Genomic DNA, 15227 nt, shown 5'->3' with positions numbered 1-15227 from the left:
CCTCCGACTCCGCAGGGCCAGGGCGGCACCTGCGGGCTCCAGGGCTGCACTGCCTGCCCCTCCTGCGCGGGGCCGGGCGGCGTCTTCCGGGAGGGGAGAGAGAGGGATGGGGGAGGAGGAGCGGAGAGGGTGGCGACCCGGACAGGCCGCGGCGTTGCGCAGAACGCCCATGCGCGGCGGCGTGGGGACGAACCTGCACGCTGTGGTCATGCGCGGGGCCTCGGTGAGCGTCCCCTCTTTGGTGACCCCGGCCGTTCAGCCCCGCCTCCCCGGCCAGGGCCAGGCTCCGCCTCCCGGCCGCGCGATCCCTCGGGGCAGTCTTTTCTCCAGAGGACTCTCCTAGTGGATGCCAAGACCTGCCTCTACTGCGACCCTTTTCCCAATCTTTTTGTCGCTCCCACGCCCCCTTAGCCCGTGATCTTTTCCTCCCCAGATGGGCTTCCGGCGTCCACCCTTCTCCACTGATTTTATTTTTCTGTTTCCAAATCACATCTGTCTGCCGGCCTTGTCGAAGCTGTGCCAGAAGCGGGAAATCTCCTCTTGGCTGGTGAGTACAAGAACGCCTTCTCTCAGGACACAAGTCCCATGAATTTCCGGGATCTCAGGGCTACATCGAAGACAGCGACCGGGACACCCCTGCTTCCAGCCGGCTCTAGGGAAGGTTTGGTGGACCAGAGGGCAGAAGACAAGGAGTCAAGTCTTCTGGGCTGAGGGGAGGTCAGCCACATGATAACCCAAGCCCCAGGGTTAGAAGAAGGTAGCTGGGATCATGCAAACTTACACTACTTCCAAGGTTTGGGATGACCCTGAGCCTCTTATCTTCCCTGGCCATAGGCCCGATGGTTCCCCAAAGAACCAGCCAAGCCCGTGGTGGCACAGAAAACACCCATCAAGTTGGAGCTTATTGCAGGAAAAACCTACAGGTGGTGTGTATGTGGCCGAAGCAAGAAACAAGTGAGTTATTCCAGTTGCCTTTCACTTGGTTGTGACCCAGTTCTATACCACCCTGAACAAGCCTGACCTCAGAAGCTAAGCAGGGGTGGGCCTGATTAGTGCTTGGATGGGAGACGCGACACACACACACACACACACACACACACACACACACACACACACACACACAGAGTCTCCACAGCTCTCTCTCTCTTGCTTGGGGTCAGCATGGGAACTTTCAGCCCCTCTATTTCCCTTCTTTCTGTATATACCCCATACAAGGCGGGGGTTGATAGCAAAAGACCAGCTCATAGTGTATCCCTTGTGTCTGAGAAGCATTCGAAGCAGAGACAGGAAGATGCCTGTGCTGTGACTGGCTCAGTCTCCTCTCCTTCCAGCCCCTCCTCCCTGTGTGTGCACTTTGGGGCCAGCTCCGGGGCACCAAGGACTTGAATGTTTTTCCCTCTCCCTCCCCGTGGGCAGCATCTCTGCCCACACACCAGGCATTGGACCTCACTGCTGGGAAGGTTCTGCCGTCTTCCTCAGGTCTCTCTGCCTGCCCTCTTTTTACCTCAGATAGGACTTCTTTTGCTGCTGGAGCGGGAGCCTCCCTCTTTCTGGAGAACTCTGCCCTGTGATTGGCGTGAGAAGCCCAGATCCCAAGACTTACTTTGCCACACATTTGTTGTGGCCTTTGAACAGATATTCCAGAGGGTGGGGCACTTTCAAGGGCATGCCAGCCAGAGGGCTGTGGGTGGGGTGGCTGCACACACCTACTCTGTGCCCTTTAGGAGGGTGTGGGTCTGCCTCTCCCCTTTGGGCCTGTCTTCATTATCCTCTTTGGAGGGACACGGTGCACGCATTACTGATGCTACTCCAGGCAGGCAGGCAGGCAGACACAGACACCCCTTGCTGTTTTCTGAACTCTGGAAAGGCCCTGGGCCTGCTGGGCTCTCTCATCCTGGGGGACATTGAGAAGAATGTCACTTTCATGAGTCACTCAGCCACTAAAAAAATAAATAAAACAAAACTCTGGGTGGGATGTAGTCCCGCAGTTAGATGTTTGTCCCTGGAGTCTGTCCCCACGTGGAATGAACAGGGTGTGACACCCGTCTGAAGTCATAGCACCTGGAAGGTGAAGGCAGGAGGATAAGGGTTAAGGGTCAGCCTCAGGCAGCAGAGCCTGTTCAAGGTAGGCCTGGACTGCAGGAGAACTTATCTGGAAATAAAAGAGGGGAACTGGTAAGGTGCTCGGTGGTTCCGGTTCGAGGCACTTGTCAGAGCGCCTGGCTGACTTGTGGGATCCCCAGCGCCCGCAGGGTGAAAGGATAAAACCAACTCCCACATTCGCCCCATGACTTCTGTGTGTGGGCACGAACATGTGCTCGCATGCGCACACACACCAAATTTGAAACACGTAAAAGCCAAACGACAAAAAACTCCAGCCTTGTTTGTGTTAACGTTGCCTCTACCTGAGGCCCAGTTCCCCTTCCGAACTGAATTGTTTTGGATTTTTGGCTTTCCCAAAGACGAACAATGAGAAATACTTATACTACCGTACGGTGGCCATTATTTCCTCGTGTCAGCCTTCCTGTGACCCCGACATTGCAGGGCTGGGAACAATAATTGTGGTCAGCTCTCCTCCTGCCCCACTCTGACTTCTTTTTCTCCCACCAGCCCTTCTGCGATGGCTCCCACTTCTTCCAGCACACCGGCCTTTCTCCGCTCAAGTTCAAAGTCCAAGAGACTCGCACAGTGGCCCTGTGTACCTGCAAGGCCACCCAGCGTCCTCCTTACTGTGATGGTACCCATAAGAGTGAGCAGGTACAGAAAGCAGAAGTGGGCTCCCCACTCTGAGGGGTCCGTGCCTCCTGGCCCGCTGCAAGCTTCCCCTCTGTGACGGCCACAGTGCTGAGGCATGGAGAAAGGGCTCCAAGGACTGTGGCTGCTGTTAGCAACTGTCCCCTGAAAACCCTGTCTCTCCTGTTACACAGTTGAGAGCAGGCCTCCTGGGTCCCCTGGCAAAGCTGTCATTAAACAGTGAGACCACCCTCTGAGCGTCCCTGTGGTCACTAAGAGGCCTCCCACAGCCTCTTGCAAGGGCATGATCTGTGGAGACAGAGCTGGCCAAAGGGGGACCATTCAGATCTACTCAGTCAGCACGGTAGGGCTAGGGAGCACCTCCTCCCTCCTCCCTCTGCCCCAAAGAACCACAGGCTCAAGAGTATGCAGCATTTATTACAAAACCAAGAGATACAAATGACCCAGGACAGGTGGGTACAGTCACAGAACCTCAGACTCAGGACATGGTGCAAAGAGACCCCACGGGCTCAGGACCTCACATACCCGAGCCAATACCCTGGTCTCCACCCCCCATCTTCCCCCCATCTATGTACACTTGAGGAAAACCAGGTAGGCAAGGTCGGCCCCTAGTAGGTGGTCCGCTAGGTAGAGTGGGGTCAACTTCCACTTGATTTCCTTGTGCTTCTAATGCCTCTGTCCTGTCCCCGCTTGGCCTCAGCTAGGGGAGGGGAAGTGGACTAGAAAGCTGTTGGCCTTTGGCAGAACTCAAGCCTGTGCTTGTCCGGGGTTCCACACCCCAACCCTTCACTCTAGGCCCCCAGTGAAGTGTTACCTCCAGTCTTGCTAGTAGGGGTTCCTGGGTCAAGGTAGGGCAGAAGGAAAGTCACACGTAGACTTTGCAGGGCTGGGGTCTCCCCACAGCCTGAATCTTCTCCTCCATAAAGATAAAAATGATGGACACAAAGGCCACACACAGGAAAAAAGAAAAAATAAAGAAGGGGGGCGGGGGATAAAAAAGATAGAACCATCTATTCTTTGCACAAGGGTCCCACTGTCCAAGGAGGTGAGGGAGATGCCTTCTCCATGGCCACTTGATCCTCACAGCCAGAGGACAAACCGCACTTTTTAAAGGCACTGTCTTAGCAATTCTCTGGACATTCAACAATGGGGGGGCTTAGAGGTGGACCCCATTATCTCGTCAGCTAGGAGACCCAAAATGCCCTCTGCCCTGGGAAGTGGAACGAATACAGGGGAGGGCTCTAATACTTCCAGTGGCCTCTAAGACCACCAGGTACCCCCCCCCAGAAGAGCAGAGCAAACTACAGAAGACACCCTAGACACAAACACTCACACACATACACACACATACAGTTTGTTTCCTGTGGCATTTAAATTAATCTGGTTGGTCCATAGAAAATAAGTATGTATATTTGGTTTTTCCTATGTACATATATATATTTATATATATAGATAGATTTATTTATAAAACCCACCTCCCACTCTGAAGATGGGAGGAACCAGGAAAGTCAAAGGTGGAAAAAGGGGACCAGAAAAAGTAGAAGGGAAGGGGAGAGGTGGCTGCTGCGGGAAGAGGGTCCCTTTCCTCAAGTTAAGGGGGGCAAGGAGCTCCGTTAACAGTCATCTTGCGCCCCCTGCTGGTGGAGGATGGCGTTTGCAGGCAGTTCGAAGTGCCCCCGTTGGTAGCAGCTGTGGTCCCACAGGCGGTCGAAGGTGGAGTGGGGGAGGTAGGGTGGGTGGCTGGGGGGCCGTGGGAGCTGGGAGAGCCATGGGATGGGGTCGCAGGGCTGGGCAAGGAGGAGGAGGTGGCCGGAAGGGTGGCAGGGCTGGGAGCCTTGTCGCTGACAGACTCACACTCTGATGCCCCGCTGGTGTTGGTGCCCTCTGAGGGAGTGGGCACTGTGGGCAGGGTGAGCCGCTTGCAGGCTGGCTGGACACGGTACTTGAGGGGGAGAGGCCCATTCTGTGGTGAAAAGGAAGAGGCCAGCAATAAGAAAAGAAAATGTCAGCAGAAAGAACAACCAGGGGCCACCCATCCCTGCATCCAAATCAGGACCCAACCAGGAGCAGAGGGGAAGGTCTGAACTTTGAAGAGGAGAGGGGCCTGCAGAGTGGAGAGTCAGATGAGAGCAGACCCAGTGAAGAAGGAGTGTAAGAGATGGAGGCAGGGGTGTAAGGCCATCATATGCCACAGTGGCCACCTTTACTGCTGACCCCAAGTCTGGGTGGTAAGAGCCAGCGGAGGGCATCAGCAACAGGTGTGGTACTCAGCACCCGGGGTGGGGTGTGGGGTGGGGGATGAAGCAAGAGGACTGGACCTCATACCAAGTTTGAGGCTAGCCAAGGAGAGAACCTATCTCAAGCAAAAAAGGAAATGGCCCAGCGCTGACCTGGTATGATGAGCCCCCAGGGCCAGGCCTGGCTCCAGAGACAAGGGATGAACTGCCTGACATAAGAGGGTGTCTCATGTCACTGTGGCCACTGACCAGTGCCAGGCCCAGTAGGACCTCCTCCCTGGTACTGCCCCCAACTGTACCACCTGGTCACAGGCTCACCCTCCGCCAGGGGTAGATATAAGCAATGTCCATGAGGGTGTAATATTCCTTCAGGGGCTCATCTTCATAGAGGATCTCCACCTGGAGGGGAAAAAATGCCACCATGAGGCCTGGCAGCTGCACCCCTGGCAGCCAGGGTGGGAGTCCCAGGGGGTTGGACGTGAGCAAACCAAAAGGTGGCTTGCAGGAGGCCCCTCCTTACTGTGCATGTGACTTCCCTTCCAGACTGTCCCTCAACCTGCTGGTGGGGAGGGGGAAGCTTCGCTCTAGGTCTCCTAGAGAGCCAGCAAAGCCAAAGGGACCCCCTTGACTGAGGTCCTTGCCTGTGATGCTCCCCCCCCCCTGCATCTGCCCTAACGGGTGAAAGCAACAGCGTCTACTGACTCCCTGCTGCAGGGGTGGGCTAAGTGAAGCCTTCGCAGGAGCAGCATCTCAGCGTGTCAAAGAAGCAGGGTCAGCTGACTCAGACCTACAAGGGAGCCTGTGTTACTGTATCCAAGAGCTCCCTGATCCTCGTGTTTTTTTTTTTAAGACTTATTTATTTATTATGTACACAGTGTTCTGTCTGCATGTATGATTCCAGGCCAGAAGAGAGCACCAGATCTCATTACAGATGGTTGTGAGCCACCATGTTGTTGCTGGGAATTGAACTCGGGACCTCTGGAAGCCTCTGAGCCATCTCTCTAGCGCCCCCCACTTTTTTTTTTAGTTTATTTAACTTATTTCTTTTATGTGCACTGGTGTGAAGGTGTCAGATCCCCTGCAACTAGAGTTACAGACAGTTGTGAGCTGCCACGTCAGTGCTGGGAATTGTACCCAGGTCCTCTGGAAGAGCAGCCAGTGCTCTTAACCACTGAGCCATTTCTCCGGTCTCCCTGACCCTCTTGAAGGCCCGACATTTTTTTTGGATGCACACTTCCCTGGTCTTGGGCTTTTTGCACACCAGCTACAACAATTACAGACGATCTTATCCTTAAACAATTGGGCTAGCCTACCCGTTCCTGCAGGTCCAGCTATATAACCATGTGATGGATGGATGCCCACCAACCAGACACACTGATGGACCCCCGATGTCTGAGACGGTGCAGGCATTCACCTTGTACTTGCTGGGTACGTCCATTTTGTTGCGGAGAAACTTTGCGAGGTGCATGACAGTCATGGCTGCTGGGCATCGCAGGAAGCGCACCCCTGTCTGTGGGGAAGAGGTCCCTGTGAGAAGGTCTATCCCCATGGCACTCGCAGCTCACGCCTGAGAAGGCCCCAACACTCACCTTCTCCTTGTCCCCATCCCCGTTCTCCACAAGGCTCTTCTTCTCTTCTCGGTCCCTGGAGGAGACAGAAGGGAGCAAAAGATCGTGCACTTGCTGGGTCAAATGCACAGGTCTGACGGGGTCTTGGAGGACGGGCCAGGGTGAAAAAAGGGCTTAGGTTGAACTTGCCTGACTCCTTCGTAGAACTCAATGGAAAGACTGACAATCTCATCATCGCCCAGAGCCCCCTTCTCCTGCTCTAGGACCTCGCCGCGGTCCTCGTTGGAGCCATTAGGGACTGTAGAGGGAGACAGCTCAGAGGGGTTGGTCAAAGATAGAGCAAGGGACTGAGGACCTAGGGAATGGGAGTGGGTGGCTCAGAGCTGAGCCCTTCCCGCTCTGGACAACGTTCTCTAGCAGGGAGGTCTGGTGGAGATGGACGGGCCACAGCTGGTACCCTCAACCCTCACAGCTGGGGCAGCTCTAGGCTCTCAGGAACCAGAACCTGCTTGAGAGTGGGCACACTCACCCTCCGTCAGGGGGTATGCCGCATAAAAGTCCCGACGCCGTTTCATCTCATCTAGAGGAAGGAGGCGGGCATGAGCAGGCAACAACTGGGAAATGGGGGAGGTGAGCAGGACAGCACAGGGGCTCGGGGTACCTTTAAAAAGCCCAGGCACCAACTTGTAGACAATGTCCTGGAGGGTTTTGTCCGACCTGGGAAGGAACGTACATGAACGTTGGCAGCTGCGGGACCTTCATCCCTCCAGCCTGGGCTCAGCATTGTACCCCTTTAAACCCAGCACCCAGGCATGCGGGTTCTTAGTCGGGCATTTCTTAGCCTAGGTCAAGCTGGAAATCACTGGGAGGCAGGGTAAGGGGACACAAGCCCACCTGATGCTCAGGAGTGGTCGGGTTTTATGAACCTGGACGTCACACATGGGGCAATATTTGTTGGTCTCCAAGTAGCGCACGATGCAGGTTTTGCAGACTTGGGGTGTGGACAGAGAGAGGACAATCAGAACCCCTTTCTGCCCAGGCCTTCCCACCAGGACCAGGAGCTCAGGACGGCTCCCAGACCCAACATGGCAGTGTGCTCACACATCTGGCTTTTTGCGCCTTGTCTACCCTTAGGCCCAATGTCTCTGTGTGAAACAGGAGGGTGTCCTTGTCCTGCCTAACATACACAGTGTACCAAGCCTTCGGCTCCTCTTAGCCAACCCTGCTAAGACATCCCACGGGTCCTGGATCTCTTGTGACCAATCTGACAGTACAAGTGAGTGACCCCCGAGCCTTCAGGGGTCAAACTTCAGGCAGAGCTATCAGAGAAAGGGGAGGTTCCTAACACTGTCCCTGGGTCCAGGACTACCCCCACGTTGTCCCTTCTTGGCAGTTTCTCGGTGACCCAGGGTCTGCTCTCCCAGGCAGCGTCCCCACGCTGAGCACCCCAGCACTGAACTCACAGGAATGCAAGCACTCCACAATGGTGGTGGCGTCGATGAAATAGCCCCCACAGAGGGCACACATGAGGTGAGGGTTCAGCTCCGTGATTTTAATCCGTGTGGTTCGATGCATGATGCCAGGGGTCAGGACTGAGGAGACTTGGGAAGTGTCACCCTGGGAAACAGAAATGAGATCAGAAACCCAGCCACTTCCCCGCACTGCTTCCGTCAATATAGCTTTCCTGAGCCCACGCCCCTCTGCCCCCCATTTTCTCTGTCTCAGATGTGGAACCAGGCACGTGTTTGAGGCTGGCTGTTTCTGGGCCTCCCTCTGAGTGTTCACTGGGTGTTGGGGGCTCGGGAAGTGTCTATAACTTTGAGAAACAGGTTGTGGACCATCTCAGAAGCAGTAGGAAAGACTGAAGCCAGACCGTAAGAAACACTAACCAACTCTTGACGATAGATGTGGGAGGGCGGGAAAATGAAAGATCTCCCTGGGAACCGGCGGGCGGTGGCGGTGCACACCTTTAATCCCAGCACTTGGGAGGCAGACAGGTGGAGCGAGTTCGAGGGCAGGTTCCCAAAGCTATACAGAGAAACCCTGTCTCAACCACCAGCCCTGCAAATAAGCCATGGGCCTGTGAGAGGGCTCACTAGGTAAAGGTGATTGCAGCCAAGCCTAGTGACCCACACGGTGGAAGGAGAGAAAAAAACAAGGGCTGCAAGTTATCCTTTGGCTACTTGCAAATATATACACATACGCACGCACACGTGCGCATACGTGCGTGCACACACACATGCACTAAATGTAATAAAAAAAATTTAACAATATTCTGATTCCAACCATATCTGTTCAGGTGGTCAAATATTTACCAAGTACTAACAGCTATGAGAAATTGTCCAGACAACTCCGTTCACAGACCAAAATGAATCGCTGCCCCAGCAATGAGAGATTTGTCATGGGGAAGCCTTGAGGGACATTAGGACACAGGCCCATCACACTCCCTCCTCTAATGTCCCTGGACACATACAGCTTCTTGCAAGGCTACCATGTGCTGGCCTGGCCTTCTGGCTGGAAACCCTGAAGCTGGTTTTCATTATGTCTCAAGTTCTGAAGGAGCTGCAGGCCCAGCCTGGCACTGGACTCTACAGGTAGTCCAAGAGCCTGGTAAGAAGACCTTTACTGCCCTGTGTGAGAACCTCCCCCCCCATAGTATCCGTCTCCCAGTAGCACACTGAGTGCTCTCCAGTGTGTGCGTGGTCCAGGAACCTACTTTCACGAACACACAGAATTGCTTCTTGTGCTGCTGGGATCCCACCACATCCTAACTTCTCCCACCCGTTCACAACCTATCCACCAACAAACCACAGGCTCTCCTAGACACCTGCCAAAACTGGGCAGCGAGCATTCTCTGTCCCCAGCTCTCCAGTGCACCTGGCCAGGCCCTAACAGGCCAAGGTCATTTCAAAGCTGGCTCTTTCCTTCTCTCCCACAGCAAAAGTCTAGGAGCCGGGCTTGAGAGGCTGGCTAAGCCCCAGCGACTCCTTTACAACATACATCCTTCTCTCTTTTCCAGAAAGATTTCTAAAGCCACCACACTGGCTTTTCTAGGACAAGAAATTCACAGCCAGGACCAGCAGTTTCTATAGAGACCCCAGGATGAGCCTGGCCTGGACCCAAACAGCCAGTAAGGCCCCAGGGCACCTGGCCAGAGACTGGGATAGATGGGTAGACACAAAGGCCACACTTGGGACAGACACCAAGCTGCAGAAAAGAAAGAGGGGAACAAGCCAGCCAGAGGCGCTGAGGCAGCCACCCCTGGCCTGCAAAGTTTTTGCCCCTATAGGTGGCCCTAGCTGGTCCTCCCTGCATGGGTCCCCCTTCACAATTTCAAAGAGGCTGTTGGCTACTCTACTGTTTAGTTGTTTCCATGGTAACATAGTCCCTGGCAAGAAGCCCAAATATTATTACAACCATCCAGAGGATAGAAGAAACTCCAAGTGGCTGTCTCTTTGAGCATGGGTAATAGCCACCGTGTGTACGTGCTGTCTGGGCTTCCAAAGGTACTTCATGTGACTGCTTGCCTTGTGTATGTGTGTCTGCGTCCAGAGGCACACAGAGATGTAAACTATCAGAGTAGGATCCAGCCAGGGAATCTCGGTTGCTACGGTAAGGTCTCCCCGACACGTGCACCACACACACACACACACACACACACACACACACACGCTCTTCACAATGCCTCAGCCACTTCAGGCACACGCTCACTTTGTTTGCAGATAGAGAAGCCACACAAACCCCACTCAGTTCATCTTTTTGAGGTTTCACACAAGAGCAGCCCCCGGGTCCCATTTTGGGCTCAGGGTAGTAAGGGAAGGAGAAAAGCTCCTTGTGTCCCCTGGGAGCAGAGAGCCTCCCTGTTCCCCATCCCCATCCCTAGGGGCCTCAGAAAGCCACAAGAGGCACTGATTGGCTCCTCACCTGATTGCCATGGTTACCTGCAGGGCCCTGTCAGCAGGTGCCAAGAGTGTCTGTAAACAGGAGGTCTGAGTTCCCAGAGCACCCCCTCCCCATTTCCCTGCCCATTATCAGGACCTGTATTCCTTCCTCCCCAGGCTATGGAAGGGACAGCCTGGAGGGGACAGAGGAAAAGGACAAAGGGCTCGTGGAAGGAAAAGGGAAAGGCAGAGGTCCCAAGAAGCAGAAACGGGACGGAGGTCATTTGCAACTGGTCTCCATGAAGCTGAAGAGGCCAGCCCCAACTACATCTGTTTAAACCCCCCCCCCCCACACACACACACCGTGCATGCGTGGCTTTATCTGAAATCTTGGTCTCCAGTTCTCTTTGGCCCTAGCTCTTGGCTCCTAGGGGCCCCAGGCAGAAAAGGGGCTTGGTCAGCACCTAGCTCACAGTTCATTGCCATTAGAGCTCAAGTGTGTCTCTCCCCCACGCTCCCAGCCCCTGCTGACAGACACCTCCCATCTCTCCAGGGAACCAGACTTCCTTCTCCCCTGTAGTTAGGTGTTGGCCTCTGTCAAGGCAGATAGAGGTCCCAGGGACACCAGCCCCAGCCCCAGCCTCACCGGTGGAGCAAAACAAGCCCCAGGCTGTGAGAGGTCATTCAAGGTCACATCCTAGCACCAGACTAGCAGAGGTGGTAGTGATCTTTGAAAGCCTGTTACGCAGTCTTCTCATTTTACAGACGTGACTTGTCCAAGGTCACACATCTAAAGAGGGGGGGGGGAACAAAGCCTCCTGTTGTGATGCTCTACGTTGGTACCCAGAGGGTGCTGCTTACTCTGCTGACAAGCTGAGCCAGTGGTAGAAGGGTGGAGGGTAGTTACTTAGTTACTTAGTGGGCAGGAAGCCCCATACACTGGGTCTGCTGAAAGGGAGGCAAAAGTTAATGCCTACACCACTCCCACAGTATGGGGGAAACTGAGGCACCATGGGGGGGGGGACAGAGTAAGCCAGAGTATAGTGTGTAGACATGAATTCCTAGTGTTGGTTCCTCTTCCAGCTTCATAGTCCCAACTAAGCAGAAGTCCTGTGTTCATGTACGGACCAGCACACCCTCTCGTCTTTTCCTGCCCTTTGACACTGGAAAAAGGCTGGAAGCCTCCTTTCCCCACCACTCAGCTCCTGAAGACAATTTAAAAGAAAAAATAAAGGAAAATAATAATAGTAAAAAAAAACACACAAAAACCCCCCAAACCCCAAAGAATATACGCAGGACAACTGCAAGACGCGTAGGTATCCAGAGCCAGACACACCCCCTTTGTCTTCCGTCCACAGCACCCAGAACCAGATAAGGGCAGTCACACACAAGGCACACAGACACTTGGCCAGACACACACCACCACATGCGCAGATAGACAGGAGTCAGACTCCCACTCCACAGATGTAGAAACCATTCCCATCTACCCCATCGCATGCCGCCTGAAACCGGAGCCACCAACATTAACCTTCTATGAACCCCTGGTCTTCTCGGGGTAAATTATAATTTAAGCCTTCCAGCAACAAAGACAGTTCGACCCCCAACTCTGCTCTGAGGCCAGAGGCTGGAGGCCTACGGTTGACATCTGACCTATACAATATGTAACCTCTTCCACTTCAGGCTCTCTCTGTTCCCATGGCAACAGCTCCATCAACCAAGATCTCAGGGAGTCATTTCCCTCCTCTCTGCTCACCTCCCAATAGTTTAACTTGAACAGAAACAGGCGACAGCCAGACTGGATCGTGGAGTCTGTTTCCTACCGCATTCCAAACACAGGTTCTAAGTGCACAAGCCCCAACCTTAAACCAGGGGAGCCCCTGGGAAAACCTTTCCACCAAAACGCTGCAACAGAGCTGGCTTTATGCGCCTCCGATTACAGTAATAACATCTTGGAGCAGGGATAGGGGTGTGTGTGTGTGGGGGGGGGTCATGAGTTTCAGGAACGCTACAACTGCAAGAAGTCCAGAGTGGGAGGCCCAGGACCGTGTGAGCTGGCTAAGAGAAACCCCTCCCTCAGTGAGAGGGAGCCAAGAGAGACTGAGGCAGCATGGGGGGGATGGCGGGCGCAAGGCTGGGGACCAGGATAGACAAAGACGCAGGGAAAACTCGAGGTAACACCTGTATATACTTAAACATTTAATATTCACACATACATACCCTCCTCACTCAAGCCAAGCACAGCAATTTTAGGTAGACCTTGGGAGTGGGGCGGGGGATTGACTAGAAGCCCCTAGGAGACAAGAAGGGTGCAGGGTGTCTGCAGGCCCAGGGTTCCCCAGCTTTCAGAGCTATTTACGCCAGGGCTCAGGGAAGAAAGAGTAGCCGCTTCCATTTGCTCCCGCCACTCCATGGAAAAAGGAGCAGCTCATGAGACCCCTTGGCCACTACTGGTCAAAGGGAGAGAGCGTGCTAAATCTCTCCTCGTTCCCATTCTACCCGCTCCACCCGTTTCCCCCGGAGCTCAGGTCAAAGGATCAGGCACCCCAGTGACCGAGTGGCCACTCCCTCCTTTCCCTAGAGCCAAACTTTGGTGGGGCCCCAGGAGGGATGTAGGGGAAAAGCTCTGGCGAGGTGGTTCAGGGAGGGGGCGGGGCGCCTCGCACCAGGACTGGGGAAAGGGACCTCTGGGGGAGGTGCCCAAGATCCAGACCCCAGCAGTTAGGGCGCCCTCCCCCGGCCTCGCAGCCACCAGAAGGCCAAGTGCCCTTTCTCCGGGCCTCAAATCCTCGCGCGTCTACCACGCTCACTGCCCACGCTAGAGGCGACCCTTGCCCGACTCGGAGGGGGCTGATCTGCCAGAGCCACTCTGTTCCGGCTGGTGGAGACACTGGGGTGGGGGTGAGACCCACCCTAGCGAGTGTCCCCAAAGCCCTCGTGGCCGCCCGGACCCTCCCCCTCGATACCTCGCGAGCAGGGTCTTAGCAGGGGGCTGCTGCACAAAGAGGAGGTGGTCGAGGGAGACGCCAAATCGTTAAGAGGGGGAATCCACTTCGGCCATCTTGGAAGGGAGGAAAGGGAAAAAAAGAGAGAGCGAGACCGGGAACGGGAGAAAGAAAGGCGGACGGGGCGAGCTTGGACAGCGGCTGACGGGGCGGGAAGGGGACGCGATCGGCAGGCCAGGCCGGGGCTCCCGGCTCCCACTGGGGTCTGCGGGGAAAGGTGGACCGGCCCGAGTCGCCAGCCCCAAACGCTGACGAGGTAGCAAGGAGGCAGGCGCGAGTCGGCGTCCGCTTACCTGGCTTCGGGGTCCAGTGGGTCTCGGGGAGGGGGGGATGGGAGGGAGGGAGGGAAGGGAGGGGAGGGGGGCCACAGCCCTGTCTCTCGCTTGGTCGGCGGGAGGGGAGAAACCTATGGTAAGAAAGGAGTTTGTAAGAGCAGCTTGGGGTGGGAGGGAGAGTGGGGAGGGGAGGGGAGGGGACGAGAGAGGAGGGGAGGGGCCGTGGAGGGGGGGCGACAAAATGGCTTTTTTCCTCCAGACAAGAGTAGGTCCCGCCCACTACTCACCCACGTGACCTCATTCCTTCAGGATGTTTGCAGAGAGGGAAAGAGGAGGGGAGAGGCTAGCTTAGCTGTTCTTCACCGTGTTCTCGGTGCTCTGGGCTTCCCCCAAACCCGAGACCCCCTTTTATTCAAACAGATCCCTTGAACCCGGAGGGAAGATCCTGTTGTTACCTCCTCCTCCTAAAATAAGTGTGTCACCCCCTCTCCCACCGACCCTGCGATCCCTACTCTAGCTGGGGAGCTTGGAAAATGGTGAGATGCAGACTGGGCGGAAATGTGTTTTGCAGTACCCGTTGCCTTGCCGCCACCGAAGGGCGTTTGGGCGGAGGACAGGGCCCCGGCGGCCACGCGTCCGAGCGAGGTTTACTCACTCCAGCTGACAATCCCTTGAGATTCCTAAGTGTGTATGTGTGTGTGAGAGAGAGACCCGGAGCGTGTCCATTCCCCCCTCCCCCGAAACGGCGGAGACTCCGCACCTCGCAGGGAGCGCACGGTGGCCGGGGGGCTTGGCTGTGGCCGAGGCTGGCGCGCTCGGCGTGCTCGGGCGGAGAAGAATGGAACGCAATCCGGGGCGGGGAGAGCAGCCCGAGACACGAACTCGGGCGCTGGGCCAGAGACACAATAACTAGCCGAATTCGAGAGGCCCGGGCGCAGTAGGAAGCGAGGAGTCGAGAGAGGATGCGCGCCTTTTCGTCGCCGGTGCGCCTCCCTCGCCGCCGTGGGGGAGCCAGCGAGCGCGAAGGCGGCCGGTGCCAACCGACTCCGACGGTCACTCTCGGCTCCACCCAGCGCTTGCTCTCGGGTCCCCAGCGGCCCTGGCCCCAGGCAGGAGAGGAAGGAGAGCTGGAAGAGACGGCGCCGAGGAAGCGAATCGATTTTGCGTTACCACGAGAACCTTGGGCCTCATTAGGTCGCTCGATTTCGCTTATTCGTTCCTTCTGATTTATTGGGAGTAGCCACTTGACTTTCCCTCCAAAGGGCTCTATTATCCGGCCTCAAATGCCTTTAAGCGCCAGCACCGTGGATTGGCTCGAGTAGGGAACGAATCTTCGTTGAGCTTCGGAGCGCCCGCCTCCTCTCCTTGTCCCAAGCCTGAAGCAGCCCCGAAGTTTGGGGGGGGGGGCTCCGGACTGCATGCTTTTGCACGCTGGCTTACCAGGAGCCTTGTGACCCCACCAGTTTCAGCCCTCAGTCCGCGCTAGCTGAATGAGGGTTCAGAGGAAGGG

General features: G+C 55.7%; 2 protein-coding genes across 3 annotated transcripts; one reads left to right on the top strand and one right to left on the bottom strand.

The window, feature by feature from the left end:
* Positions 1–281: 281 nt before the first annotated feature.
* Cisd3 (CDGSH iron sulfur domain 3) lies at positions 282–2990 on the top strand. Its single transcript, XM_075990887.1, has 3 exons — positions 282–547; positions 835–954; positions 2611–2990. Exons 1-3 carry the CDS (start codon positions 434–436, stop codon positions 2788–2790), a joined length of 414 nt encoding a protein of 137 aa, XP_075847002.1. The 5' UTR covers positions 282–433; the 3' UTR covers positions 2791–2990.
* A 161-nt stretch (positions 2991–3151) lies between these two features.
* On the bottom strand, positions 3152–13935 carry Pcgf2 (polycomb group ring finger 2). Of its 2 annotated transcripts, none has more exons than XM_075990885.1 (10): positions 13736–13935; positions 8023–8176; positions 7454–7550; positions 7221–7276; positions 7089–7139; positions 6749–6857; positions 6581–6635; positions 6406–6501; positions 5310–5390; positions 3152–4717 (listed from the first exon to the last, which is right to left on the bottom strand). In XM_075990885.1, the coding sequence occupies exons 2-10, from the start codon at positions 8132–8134 to the stop codon at positions 4346–4348; spliced, it is 1029 nt and encodes a 342-aa protein (XP_075847000.1). In that variant the 5' UTR covers positions 8135–8176; positions 13736–13935; the 3' UTR covers positions 3152–4345. The 2 variants fall into 2 exon arrangements, with proteins under 2 accessions (XP_075847000.1, XP_075847001.1); XM_075990886.1 differs by lacking the exon at positions 13736–13935 and adding an exon at positions 13404–13426 and having other exon boundaries at positions 4201–4717.
* Between the last annotated feature and the right edge of the window lie 1292 nt (positions 13936–15227).

This window comes from Microtus pennsylvanicus, chromosome 11 (genome assembly GCF_037038515.1).
Source record: "Microtus pennsylvanicus isolate mMicPen1 chromosome 11, mMicPen1.hap1, whole genome shotgun sequence".
In the NCBI taxonomy this organism is placed as follows: domain Eukaryota; kingdom Metazoa; phylum Chordata; class Mammalia; order Rodentia; family Cricetidae; genus Microtus; species Microtus pennsylvanicus.
Note: the sequence above shows the minus strand (reverse complement) of the source record. Positions and strands in the feature narration are given on the sequence as shown.

What these genes read in the sequence shown, in the direction of transcription:
- Cisd3 (XM_075990887.1), top strand. Translation starts at nt 434, where the DNA reads ATGGGCTTCCGGCGTCCACCCTTCTCCACTGATTTTATTTTTCTGTTT. An exon ending in GGGAAATCTCCTCTTGGCTG is followed by an intron (nt 548 to 834) that starts GTGAGTACAAGA and finishes CCCTGGCCATAG; the next exon opens with GCCCGATGGTTCCCCAAAGA. An exon ending in GTGGCCGAAGCAAGAAACAA is followed by an intron (nt 955 to 2,610) that starts GTGAGTTATTCC and finishes TTCTCCCACCAG; the next exon opens with CCCTTCTGCGATGGCTCCCA.
- Pcgf2 (XM_075990885.1), bottom strand. Translation starts at nt 8,134, where the DNA reads ATGCATCGAACCACACGGATTAAAATCACGGAGCTGAACCCTCACCTC. An exon ending in CGACCACTCCTGAGCATCAG is followed by an intron (nt 7,277 to 7,453) that starts GTGGGCTTGTGT and finishes GTTCCTTCCCAG; the next exon opens with GTCGGACAAAACCCTCCAGG. An exon ending in ACGTACCCAGCAAGTACAAG is followed by an intron (nt 5,391 to 6,405) that starts GTGAATGCCTGC and finishes TTTCCCCTCCAG; the next exon opens with GTGGAGATCCTCTATGAAGA.